Below are 13,885 nucleotides of genomic sequence, written 5' to 3' on the forward strand. Positions count from 1 at the left end.
GACGCTCCCGGCGGTTTCTTACCCTTGCATCCTGCGTTGGCCATACTCTTTTATGCGCGGTACACACAGCAGGGGATGCTTACATAAATTACGATATATACAAGAACAACGTGTAAGTACGCCCATACTCCGATGCTTTTCACGGGTTGTAACCCTATAAAACAGCGATCCGGGGGTCCTTTCGCTGCCGTCACGAAGTTCCTCTCAGTACGTTTTGCCTCGCTGCTACGTAATTTTGGGTATGCTGGTTCGTCTTGGTGAAAGGGCGGCGGATTACATCTCCCACTAGTATGGTGCGCTGACTTTGATCCGAGACTGCATCCCTATCGAAATACTTCATTTGCCTCGTTATGATAAATCGAAGCTAGGGCTTGAAATAAAGGATGGTGCTAGCGGCCCAGACAAACTATATATTGCCTTCCATTCCATTTAGGAGAGGAAGCTCACTCCGGGCCGCAGCGCGACATCGAAAGGAGGAAGGGCACTGATTAGCAGTAGCTCCGGCGACTACACAGGCGCCTTACGTTGTCAGTCTTATATTCAAAAAATTCAGCGAGAAAACCTGTAACAGAAGGGGGGCTGCCAACGAGCTGACTCCTTTAGTTGTAGTGGCCTTCGCTGAAATTGCATCCCGTCGGTCAGATCCTTCCCAAGCTCACATCAATATACATTAAAAATGTCGGCAAGCTTTTCCCGCCTCATGAAAAACATGCTGAGACATGCGGATTACTTAAAGAAAGATCTCGCGTCCTAGGGAAGCTCCAGGCTATTGGCGGGACCCTTTCCGGAGAGCAGTAGTGTCATTTCCGGAAGTCCTTTCGGCGTTCGTTACTTATGTACTTTATAGTCGCCGTTATACGTCCTAGACCCCTCAATATAGGTTCGCCTGGACACGTCGAAAGGCGTTGCTAAAAGTAATGCACTGCACATAGCCCCAGGTTTAAAATTCGTCGAGTCTATCCGAAACCCTGACGCAGAAATATCAGATATCTCGAACAAAGACGCGAGGTAAATAAACAATTGCCTTATTTATAAAGGAATCACAGAATTAATGAGTGCTCCCGCGTGCGAATGGAACTATCTGTAGTTCGAGATCAGAGATTACTTCCTCCGCTCCTGGGCGCTATTATACGGCACTGTCCGTGCGCTAGGCCTATATCCTTACGTCCTACGAACGCATCGCACACAGCAAGGTTTCATAAGCACAACTGTCTCGCACGATCACTTCCACACCTGTCATACGCGTAGTTCCGTGCCTTTTACTTCACTATCAACCCCCGGCAGAGGAAACTTCGACTCATGTGGCGAACCATATCTTTGGTAGTCTGCCATAGGTTTCATCAAGGAATGACGGTGGTTTAGCATCAAATATAGAGTCCCCCCAAGCGTTAGGAGGGGCCGCCGGTCAACCCATGCCCCTCTTCCTGCCATTTCTGAGACTAATGAGCCTCTGGACTGCGCCAACCTTCTCATATGTGCTTCTTCGGTGGGGCTGAACGGATTCGCTAATGTAGGCGGCATTTGATCAACGAGGGGAATGTATGCCCTCATGCTTCTTAACTTCTTATTAGCATGAAAGAACTCTGTGTCATCATATTTGAATAGGCCGTGTGGCTAGGTCGTAATAGCAGAGCGAGATTACCATCAACTGCTGTAGCCATTTAAAAATCTGTGAATTGCCTCAAGATGCAGAATCAGGGTATTCCAAGTCACGCGCAAGGAGACCACGGCTATAGATCTAAGTGACATCTATAATGCATTTGCTACTACGGAGAAGGGTTTTCGATTCGGATACAATTCTACTAGCAGCAGGGCACGTCGATCTTGTAACGTACGAGGAATTTATCCTACCTCAAACTATTCCGCACTACCATCCCCGAGCTAACCGGAGATGTCGTAAGCATGTGCTCACGTTTATGTGAACGAAAACGCTCTGTACTTGCGCAAAACCAGGCGCGTGATAGGGTTCTGTCTTGTGAACCCATAGCGCCCAAGTGCCAGCGGGGGATTAGAGCGGGGTACGAAGTTACGAAAGGGAAGAATGACAGGTGATTTGAAAATCGTCCTGAACATATGGTTGGTTATTCCCCCCCAGATCGGACCTAGGAAGTCACGTAGTCTCAAATAAACCAAAAGGATGGTGGGCCCGTGTTCGGTATAAGTGACGCGGGCGGAACCTTTACTTTTCTTGATAGTGGCTCGTAAAACCATCGGGCGGCGCTGGCTCTCTTTAATTGACATTGGCTCGCTATTAGTGGGTATCTACAGACTTACCATACTCACGAAGTAAATATGCGTTACAGAGACGAAAACCCCGAGTCCTGGCCCTTAAGCAAGCTTCATATCATGAGAGCACTAGTACTAGTCACACAAGACTGAAGCCGTTTGATCCCTGGGGACACTTCCCATAAATAACCTCTTCTTTCCAATGGACAATGTAACGTCTGAAGAAGACCAGTCAAACCGGCCATAGAAGTTTCGCCTCTAGAGAGTGTCCCTCGAGATCCCATCCAGTGCACAAAATTTCACCGATCTGATAGTGGAGCGCCGACTATAATAGTAATCCGCTGGTTGCCGTAGCTGCGCAATTAAGGGTTCTGTCGGTTTGCACACGGTACCATGTGCCTAAGGTATATAATTCATAGGCATGCGGATCGCGGCGTCTATGGAAAGGAAACTTAGCGGTTCGGCTTTGGGATAATGCCCACGTCAACTGGGATGGCAGCAAATTTGGAGGGGATCCTTATGATACACCGTGACCATAATGCCCACAGTACCTCTGAGGGGATTGGGACAGCGGGGAACTCCCCATATGCAGTAACCGTCAGGACACATCGTTACTCTCGGGGGAGCGTCTCGACTTTAAGAGTTTCTGCGCTACGCTACCTGCATATTTTACCCACCAAGCTCCATTCTCCCAAGCCTCAGGTGTACTACGGCAAAGCGCGATATTAGGCCTACCTTGTCCTTAAAAAGAGTAGGTTATATTAACCTATTGCTCCACATGAGGCATTCCTATATCGACAATCCATCACGCACCCCAGGGAAGGCGGTGGAACGGTTTAATACGGCGGTCTCCGTGTCACTGCGATTTATAAGGGGCGCCAGGCAGCAGTGAGAGTACGCTCAAATCAAAAATGACCCGACTTCAACTACGTAGAGAAGTACCACTTAGCCTTCGCCAAGGTCAAAAACTATTCGTGGGAGACGCTACCATTGAAGCGATGATGGACCCAGGACTAGCTGTACAAATCTCAACGATCAGATAGGGGTGAGCTCGCCGTCGAGTCGATTGGACTGTCCTTCCTTATTAAAACCGGTCGCGAACCACGTAGACCGGGATGCGATTCTATCGGGTAGTATTGGCACTATGAGCACCAACGGAGTAACGTACAGAACCGGAAGCAAGTGATGCTGGAGTGACCGGGAGCAAGTAGCGTGATATTCATTAAATCGGGGTTCGGCGTGATTTTAGACCCCCTTCGAAATCAAATGTACCGACTACGGGTTTTTCGTCATGCATCGGAGCTCGTCCCGGATCGCTTATCTTAACAGGTCTCTCAGGTTCAAAGCACATTGTCCAAACCCGCTAGCAATATCCCATTCGCCTATCCTCCGGGACGCAACTCCGCTCGTCCGACTGCCCTAGATAAACCAACCTGGGTTTTAACATTCCTGCTGTATTAACAAAAACGACGTCAGGGTCAACATTCCAGAATAGTCATGAAGCCACCATCGTACACTATACGGGAACGCCGAAGAACCGGAGACTATATGTCTTGACCTAGGTACCATGAGAATGAACATGCCGATTGCATGAGAGTCCATTCGGGTTGCACCCAAGTTACTCACTGCATCAACCAGCGTTGGGGCTCATAACCCTCCTTCCCTTACAGGGTTCAATGAGATGTAGCGGGTGCTTCTACATCATGCGTCCATCACATCGGATTTAGTTAGGTGCTGCGGTCCGGAAGATGATGGAAACTAATTATTTCGACGTGCTTCAGTGTTTATTAAATGACGATGATAGAGGAATCCCCTATACTCACGTGACGATGGTTGGCGTATAACGGATAATGTGATTGCTAATTCTGCGAAAGGTGTTCGCGGCTTACGGGACTACGGGATTACGCAGACGTGATCTGGATGCGGGACAGGCAGTACCAACTCAGCACGAAGGGGTCAAGGGATGTGAACTCCATAAGGAAGACCAATATTTTATCAGAGCACGGAAAAAGCGATAAATTAGTAGGCTTCCGTCGGCAAATGAGATCCAACCCACATCCATGACTTGAGCGCTACGACACTCAGACAGAAGCCGTCGACTTGGAACCATTCCATGTCGCAGGTACTCCCCTTGTATCCCTGTGGCATACACGGGGACTTACGCCAGAAGCAGCGTGAATAACCCATAAATTGAGCTTTATACGGGGTTGCAGAGGCGGTCCACGGAATTCGGGTGAATGTACCATGAACAACGTCACGAAAGTACATAGGATGGATAAGTGACGAGACATTGAGATCCTATGAAACCGTATGTCCGAGCATGGTGAAGACTCCGGGGGTGATGATTTTTCATCAAGCCAAGAGTTTGCTTTAAGCTTGGCTCCAAATGTGATGACATACGGGATGGTGGTCTAGATCGGTCCTGTTGCTTTTTAGGATTACTGGATAGTCGGCATGTGAATAGGCGGTATTCTGGAATCACGTTGTGACCGAAACCCAGCGTTCGAAGCTCGCATGCCTTGCTGACGAACAGCGATATGGCCTATCGCGCGCGGCCACATAATTATAGCGCACACGTGGTTAAGATACACGGGATTCTCGGTCCTATCCATAATATTTAAAAAGCGCATTCTTACGGAAAATTTAAGCAAAACCGATGTAATACGGTTTTTAACCTGAGTTGCCACTTAAGGCAGGACAGCATGCATAGTGGCCATATGAACGATCCCATGGTCATAGCTAGCGATAACTTTGAACACTAGATCACGGATGGCGATACTAGATCCGCACTAGTATTTCCCGGTGATATTGTGCAAACGTTATTTAAATTTCGTGGTCCCTGAAGCGAAGCTTGCCGCACTCCTCCCCTGCTTCTCATATCAATACTGCCGAAGTCCTACCGGCCGGCACGTCGCAAATTGTCTGGTACGGAACGCGACTCCTTCCTCCGAGTTGTGTATATCATTGAACCTGATAGCTCTGTCTGATACACTTCAGCGTGGTAGTATGTTTCCAAACGCTATACTGGACCGTCGGGGACTGCGTCCATAACCAGCAACTACGTCACTACTAACGTGAGATAAGACACAGCTCACAACAAGTCAGTGGTCCGGATACCCCCCCCACCACCATCCCCTGTGGTCTTTGTGGAACAGTTGAGGGGTCTAAACTGTGTTGGTCAATCCACCCGTGGAATGTAACATTCATGTTAATGTCTAAGTCGAGATCATTTAATCAGAATCCGTGGGCGTCACGGTGACTAGGTGGATGTTAACTCCTTCGCCTGGTCTACAGGAGGTCGTGGGTTCGATCGCGACCCTGTAGAGATGTTGACTACCTCGCCTGGTCTACAGGAGGTCGTGGGTTCGATCGCGACCCTGTAGAGATGTTAACTACCTCGCCTGGTCTACAGAAGGTCGTGGGTTCGATCCCAACCATGACGCCCCTCTATCAAGTTCAAGTTCATGTATTACGTATAGCCCTGTGAGCCATTCGGCTCTTGAATCGGGTGCAACCGCAACAAACAAAAAACAAAAACATGAACAAGAAAACATCTTAAAGTGAATATGTGACTAAGTGCAAACAGAAAATCTAAGAAAAGACCAAAATATTGCAGAAAAAGTACCGTTACACCAACGCTGTGTGCAAAAATCCCAGTGGGATGCAAGTCAAACAACAACAACCACAAGACAACTTAGATTAAGGCCATCAGTCTAACTCTGTACATCAACAAACATGGCAAACCAAAAAAAACGGGCCGAACGAAATCTGTTTAGGCATGCGGTGGCTGGGCATGCGGGTTACATGACCCAGCCAACGCAGCCTTGCCTGCCGGAGGAGCTCACCAATAGGACTTTGTCCAGATCTTTCAAGGATTTGTGAGCTCCACCGGTTAAGATGGATCATAGACAGGCCAGCCTAAATGTTTAGGCTGGTCTGTCTAGAATTTCCCTTGGGTGATCATCTCTGCCTGGTGCCTTTCCTGGTCTCGACTCTGGATCTCCTTCAGGACTTCCTCAACAGATGGCACCTCAGCCAGTCACTCACAGGGGGTGACTTCTTCCAATATTTGAGGCACCGCAGCCTCAGCAGTGTCATCCCCACTTTGCAAATCTACAAACCTGTTCCTGGGGGGATCGGAGATTGGATCACCATTCTTTCCCCTAATGACGGTGATAGGTGTGGCACTACAATTTACGTTTTTGATGGAATTAAACAGCGATGTCTGATCACGGGCTACTGAGGCAGATTCCATCTCCTCAGAAACCCGCGACCACCACCCATCATTGCAGCGCCTCACGGCTCTCAGAACCTCCGAGCGAAGGCTGCGGTCAGCCTCATTCTCTGACGTGGGATGCTGTAGACTATGAGAGTGGGCCTGTTGATTTTTCTCAGCCAGCCTGAACACCTCCTCTGTCAGCCAGGGTCTCTGGGGAGGTCTGAACTGTGTACCCAAAGCAGCCATTGCAGGTGCATGAGCCACAGTCATTAACCTCGCCCATTTAATTCTAGATTTGAAGCTTTCGTGACTGCAAGGATTCATATTCTTAGGTTTTTTCGGTAAAGTCATGTAGGTAAAAAATTTAAATTAACAAAAGTAAAATAAAATAACGTTTCGGAGGCAACACAAGCTTCAGTCTTCAGGTGGAACCGTCACAGCCACGACAGCTGCATCAAGTGAGAGAAATTCCAAGAACACAGTCCTTGTATATATACTGGTTGAGGGTGGGAGGAGCCAAAGTAGGCCCTGGATATTATTGTTGTGAGGTTCGGTGCGGCTGAAGCACGCTGTTAGGAATGAGCCTTTGTTGTGTAAACTAGGTGCGGCTGATGTAAAGGTGCATTTACCCTCGATGTGTATCTGTGACCCTCTGTGACAATTCTCTCTGTCTCTCTCTGCGACTCTCTGCTTCTCTCTATCTCTCTTGCGTCTCTGTGTGATCGCTGCTGCTGCTGCTGCTAGCGGCGGTGGCGGGCGGACTTCCGGCAGCAGAGGACATCCACGTGACCGGCGGAGTCTGCGCTCATTTCCCCTCTAGGTGACAATCTCTGTGACTCTCTCTGTGACTCTCTCTGTATCTGTGACCCTCTGTGACAATTCTCTCTCTCTCTGCTTCTCTCTGTCTCTCTTGCGTCTCTGTGTGATCGCTGCTGCTGCTGCTGCTAGCGGCGGCGTCTGCGCTGGAAGCGTTTCGGGGCGGCGGACATGGAGCAGCAGTACGAGGCGGTGGCCGAGTTGGGCGCTGGGGTCTACGGGGCCGCGACGGCGTTGAAGGCTCGCGACCTGCGAGACGAGGGCCGCTTTGTGGCGCTGCTCAAGGGCCTGCGCCTGCAGACAGGCCGGGGCCGGGAGGGGGAGACCTGGCAGCTGCAGCAGCTGCTGCAGCTCATGAAGTTGGAGCACCCCAACGTGGTGAGGTGGGTGTCTCTCCCACCCCTCCTGGCGCCCCCTCGCGATCCCTCGCAATCGTCACCGCGTCAGCCTCCGTCCTCCAATCCTCCACGGTCTTCGTGTCTTGGTGTCAACTCGCCTTACGTTGTCGCCGTCTCCACCGCCGATGGAGGAGCGCCCCCTGTTTTTGAAATGCGTTTGTCTACCCGGTCTGCCGCCCTCCTATTTAATACCCGGGTCACGTGGTACGTTTCCACCAATCCTGGTTAGCCTCCATGGAATCTTCCAGACTCCATCGTAGGCTCCCGGGACCACGCCCCTAACTCGTCTCCCCATTGGCTGTGGCTAAAGCCAGCAGGGCCAATCATCTCCTTACAGCTGTCACCTTCTCATGACGTCAGGGCCACGGCCCTAGGCTTCCCCCCATTGGCTGTGGGCCAGGACCGGCAGAGCCAATCACCGTGACGAGGTGTGATCCACTATGAGAACTCCTTTAGCAGCGGCAAAATATAGTCGTAGGTTTTTACCCTTTTAAACTGGTACAAAACTGACACCTTTATACAAGGCATCATGTTTGCAATAACCACAACACAAGTAGTCACAAATGCAAACAAAAAGAAGCAACTCTGATAATGATAATAATGTCTCATAGTGTAAATGCTTCACCCCGAGCTCTCAATACTCTGATAGTGCGCTGTGTTTGAATTGTACGCCTTCTGGTGTCATCTGGTCCAACACCAATGGGGACTAGGCTCTAAGAAAAGCTGTCTCAGGTGTGGGCCAATCAACTTCAAGAACAGTGCATATTATTATCATTATCAGAGTTGTTTCTTTTTGTTTGCATTTTTGACTACTTGTGTTGTGGTTATTGCAAACATGATGCCTTGTATAAAGGTTGTCAGTTTTGTACCAGTTTAAAAGGGTTAAAAGCTACTACCACAGAGTTTTAATCCGTCAACGACCCGGATGTAACCTCACGTGACACTTGGATGTCGCCTCGACCCCCGGCCGCCGTGCAGGCTGCTGGACTTCGGCGTGGATCCTGGCGAGGGCGACGCGCGGCTCGCCGTGGCCTTTGAGCTCGTGGACCGGGACCTGTCCACCTACCTGGGGACGTCGCCCCACACACCGTCCCACCACATCAAGGTGCCACCACCCCCCACCCCGTCACTCACTCCCTACCCCCCTATCTCTATGGGTCTCTGTGTATCTCTATGAGTGTCTACGAGTCTCTGTGTATCTCCTTGCGTGTCGCTGCGCCGTGCCCAGGAGGTGACGCGCCAGCTGCTGCGTGGGCTGCACTACCTGCACGACCACGTGTGTCTCTATGAGTCTCTATGAGTCTCTGTGCCCAGGCGGTGACGCGCCAGCTGCTGTGTGGGCTGCGCTACCTGCACGGCCACGGCCTGGAGCACGGCGAGCTCACGCCACGCAGCGTCCTGGTGACGGCCTCGGGGCGCGTCAAGATCGCCGGCTGGGGGTTCAGACGCTTCCTCTTGGACAGCGCGAGCACGGCTCCCACCCCGGCGGTGAGTAGAGAGAGAGAGAGATGTGTGTGGTGAGGCAGAGAGATGTGTGGTGAGGCGTGAGAGAGAGATGTGTGGTGAGGCAGAGAGAGAGAGATGTGTGGTGAGTAGAGAGAGAGTGGTGAGTGGTGAGGCAGAGAGAGAGATGTGTGGTGAGAGAGAGAGATGTGTGGTGAGTGGAGAGAGAGATGAGTGGTGAGAGAGAGAGATGAGTGGTGAGAGAGAGAGATGAGTGGTGAGGCAGAGAGAGAGATGTGTGGTGAGTAGAGAGATTGATGTGGCAGGGTGTCCGTAACACGGGGACTCCCCCACGTACGAACGTTCGACTTGGGGACTTTCAGAGCAAACGAACTACCTGGTCCCGTACGTCCAGTTGCCTGCTCGGACTGAGAGCGGTAAGTTCAACCACCACACGCAATAGATGGCGGTGGTGTTGGCATCTACATCTGCGGAACCTGAAGAACCAGTGGCATCTACATCTGCGGAACGTGAAGAACCAGTGGCATCTACATCTGCGGAATGTGAAGAACCAGTGGCATCTACATCTGTAGAACGCGAAGAACCAGTGGCATCTACAACTACAGAACGTGAAGACCCAGTGGCATCTACATCTACAGAACGTGAAGAACCAGTGGCATCTACAGAACGTGAAGAACCAGTGGCATCTGCAGAACGTGAAGAACCAGTGGCATCTACATCTGCAGAACGTGAAGAACCAGTGGCATCTACATCTACAGAACGTGAAGAACCAGTGGCATCTACATCTACAGAACGTGAAGAACCAGTGGCATCTGCAGAACGTGAAGAACCAGTGGCATCTACATCTGCGGAACGTGAAGAACCAGTGGCATCTACATCTGCAGAACGTGAAGAACCAGTGGTATCTACATCTGCGGAATGTGAAGAACCAGTGGCATCTACATCTGCAGAACGTGAAGAACCAGTGGCATCTACATCTGCAGAATGTGAAGAACCAGTGGCATCTACATCTGCAGAACGTGAAGAACCAGTGGCATCTACATCTGCAGAACGTGAAGAACCAGTGGCATCTACATCTGCAGAACATGAAGAACCAGTGGCATCTACATCTGCAGAACGTGAAGAACCAGTGGCATCTACATCTGCAGAACATGAAGAACCAGTGGCATCTACATCTGCGGAACATGAAGAACCAGTGGCATTTACATCTGCAGAACGTGAAGAACCAGTGGCATCTACATCTGCGGAATGTGAAGAACCAGTGACATCTACATCTGCAGAACGCGAAGAACCAGTGGCATCTACATCTGCAGAACGTGAAGAACCAGTGGCATCTACAGAACGTGAAGAACCAGTGGCATCTACATCTACAGAACGTGAAGAACCAGTGGCATCTACATCTGCAGAACGTGAAGAACCAGTGGCATCTACATCTGCAGAAGGTGAAGAACCAGTGGCATCTACATCTGCGAATGTGAAGAACCAGTGGCATCTACATCTGCAGAAGGTGAAGAACCAGTGGCATCTACATCTGCAGAAGGTGAAGAACCAGTGGCATCTACATCTGCAGAACGTGAAGAACCAGTGGCATCTACATCTGCGGAACGTGAAGAACCAGTGGCATCTACATCTGCAGAAGGTGAAGAACCAGTGGCATCTACATCTGCAGAACGTGAAGAACCAGTGGCATCTACATCTGCAGAACGTGAAGAACCAGTGGCATCTACATCTGCGGAACGTGAAGAACCAGTGGCATCTACATCTGCAGAAGGTGAAGAACCAGTGGCATCTACATCTGCAGAAGGTGAAGAACCAGTGGCATCTACATTTGCAGAACCTGAAGAACCAGTGGTATCTACACCTGCAGAACATGAAGAACCAGTCGCATCTACAGAACGTGAAGAACCAGTGGCATCTACATCTGCGGAATGTGAAGAACCAGTGGCATCTACATCTGCAGAACGCGAAGAACCAGTGGCATCTACAACTACAGAACGTGAACACCCAGTGGCATCTACATCTACAGAACGTGAAGAACCAGTGGCATCTACATCTGCAGAACGTGAAGAACCAGTGGCATCTACATCTACAGAACGTGAAGAACCAGTGGCATCTACATCTGCAGAACGTGAAGAACCAGTGGCATCTGCAGAACGTGAAGAACCAGTGGTATCTACATCTGCAGAACGTGAAGAACCAGTGGCATCTACATCTGCAGAACGCGAAGAACCAGTGGCATCTACATCTACAGAACGTGAAGAACCAGTGGCATCTACATCTACAGAACGTGAAGAACCAGTGGCATCTGCAGAACGTGAAGAACCAGTGGCATCTACATCTGCAGAACGTGAAGAACCAGTGGCATCTGCAGAACGTGAAGAACCAGTGGCATCTACATCTGCGGAACGTGAAGAACCAGTGGCATCTACATCTGCAGAATGCAAAGAACCAGTGGCATCTACATCTGCAGAACATGAAGAACCAGTGGCATCTACATTTGCAGAACATGAAGAACCAGTGGCATCTACATCTGCAGAACGTGAAGAACCAGTGGCATCTACATCTGCAGAACGCTAAGAACCAGTGGCATCTACATCTGCAGAACGCTAAGAACCAGTGGCATCTACATCTGCAAAACGTGAAGAACCAGTGGCATCTACATCTGCAGAACGTGAAGAACCAGTGGCATCTACAGAACATGAAGAACCAGTGGCATCTACATCTACAAAACATGAAGAACCAGTGGCATCTACAGAACATGAAGAACCAGTGGCATCTACAGAACATGAAGAACCAGTGGCATCTACATTTGCAGGAGATTATACAACAGCGACAGACCTCTGGAACCTAACTCCTTCGTAAGTAGCGGAGACCCTGTAAATGTGTTTGTTGGGTGAGAGCGCCTAAGGGTGAACATCTTGTTAATCCGGTGTTGCTGGTTAGTGCAGCGGTTAGCGCTACGCTGCGCTATGAACCCGGCAATGATTATTTTAACCGGTCCAGGCTTCCCCTAGGTTTACTCAGCCTCAAATGAGTACCTGGTGCGGTGCGCGGTAAACATCGCCACCGGGGAGACAAAGGCGGCCGTCATAGGTGCTCGCTAAGGGCACTTGCCCCTACGGTGTGTGAAGGCTACACGGGGGATCTTTGTCTTTGTGTGTGCTGCCGCTGTAGGTGTCCCCGTCGTGGTACCGCGCCCCGGATCTGCTGCTGCTGCGGGTGACCTGTGGCCCGGCCGCCGACCTGTGGAGCGTCGGCTGCATCTTAGCTGAGATGTTTACACGCAGGTGCTCCTTGAGCACCGCCACCCGCACACCCACACACCTAGCAACCCACCCACCTAGCAACCCACCCACCTAGCAACCCACCTAGCAACCCACCCACCTAGCAACCCACAAACCTAGCAACCCACCCACCTAGCAACCTACCCACCCACCTAGCAACCCACCCACCTAGCAACCCACCCACCTAGCAACCCACCAACCCACCTAGCAACCCACCCACCCACCTAGCAACCCACCCACCTAGCAACCCACCAACCCACCTAGCAACCCACCCACCTAGCAACCCACCCACCTAGCAACCCACCCACCAACCCACCAACTCACCTAGCAACCCACCCACCCACACACCCAGCCACCCAGCCACCCACCCACCTAGCAACCCACCCACCTACCCACCTAGCAACCCACACACCCACCCACCTAGCAACCCACCCACCCACCTAGCAACCCACCCACCTAGCAACCCACACACCCACCACCCAGCCACCCACCCACCTAGCAACCCACCCAGCTAGCAACCCACCCACCCACCTAGCAACCCACCCACCCACACACCCAGCCACCCACCCACTAGCAACCACCCACCTACCCACCTAGCAACCCACACACCCACCCACCTAGCAACCCATCCACCTACCCACCTAGCAACCCACACACCCACCCACCTAGCAACCCACCCACCCACCTAGCAACCCACCCACCTACCCACCTAGCAACCCACACACCTACCCACCTAGCAACCCACCCACCTAGCAACCCACCCACACACCCAGCCACCCACCCACCTAGCAACCCACCCACCCACCTAGCAACCCACCCACCCACCTAGCAAACCACCCACCAACCCACCAAACCACCCAGCCAGCCACCCACTCAACAACCCACCCACCCACCAATCCAACAAACCACCCAGCCAGCCACCCACTCAACAACCCACCCACCAACCCACTCAACAACCCACCCACCAACCCACCAACCCACGCAATGTCACCACAGGCCTGGCAGGGTGGCGTCGCCACGGCGCCCGTGCCAGGATCGGTGCGCGTTACGGAGCGCGTGAAGGTCAAGGGACAGACTCCGGCAGATGCCCCCGTGGGTCCACCTCTCCCCCATTAAATCGTTGTTGTTACGACGATGACGACGACGACGTGTTATTATTCTCAGCGACGTCGCGTCAGGTGACCCCCTCGTCTCTCCTCAACGCAGGCCTCTCTTCCCCGGAGGCTCCGATGTCGATCAGCTGGCGAAGATATTCGGGTGAGTTGCTCGTGGCGAGCGTGCGGTGGGCAGCGGCGCGGGGGCCAATAGACGCCATCTCACTTGTTAGCGGAGAGCAACGTGGGGTGGGGGAGGGGGGAGGGGGGAGGAGGAGGAGGAGGGGGAAGGGGGGAGGAGAAGGAGGGGGAGGAGGAGAGGGGAAGGGGGAGGAACGAGGGGGGAGGAGGAGGAGGGGGGGGGGGGGGAGGAGGAGGGGGGAG

The 13,885-nt window shown here is 51.8% G+C and overlaps 1 protein-coding gene across 1 annotated transcript; it reads left to right on the forward strand.

Moving 5' to 3' along the window:
• Positions 1-7,432: 7,432 nt before the first annotated feature.
• Positions 7,433-13,664, forward strand: LOC121852727 (cyclin-dependent kinase 6-like; the record flags this gene model as incomplete). The annotated part of the gene is made up of 5 exons (XM_042346611.1): positions 7,433-7,644; positions 8,638-8,764; positions 8,974-9,147; positions 12,298-12,410; positions 13,614-13,664. Coding segments are annotated over exons 1-5 (677 nt in total), but the record flags the coding sequence as incomplete, so codon positions are not given.
• Positions 13,665-13,885: the final 221 nt, after the last annotated feature.

The sequence above is a fragment of the Callorhinchus milii genome, unplaced genomic scaffold (assembly GCF_018977255.1).
Source record: "Callorhinchus milii isolate IMCB2004 unplaced genomic scaffold, IMCB_Cmil_1.0 Scaffold1130, whole genome shotgun sequence".
Classification (NCBI taxonomy): domain Eukaryota; kingdom Metazoa; phylum Chordata; class Chondrichthyes; order Chimaeriformes; family Callorhinchidae; genus Callorhinchus; species Callorhinchus milii.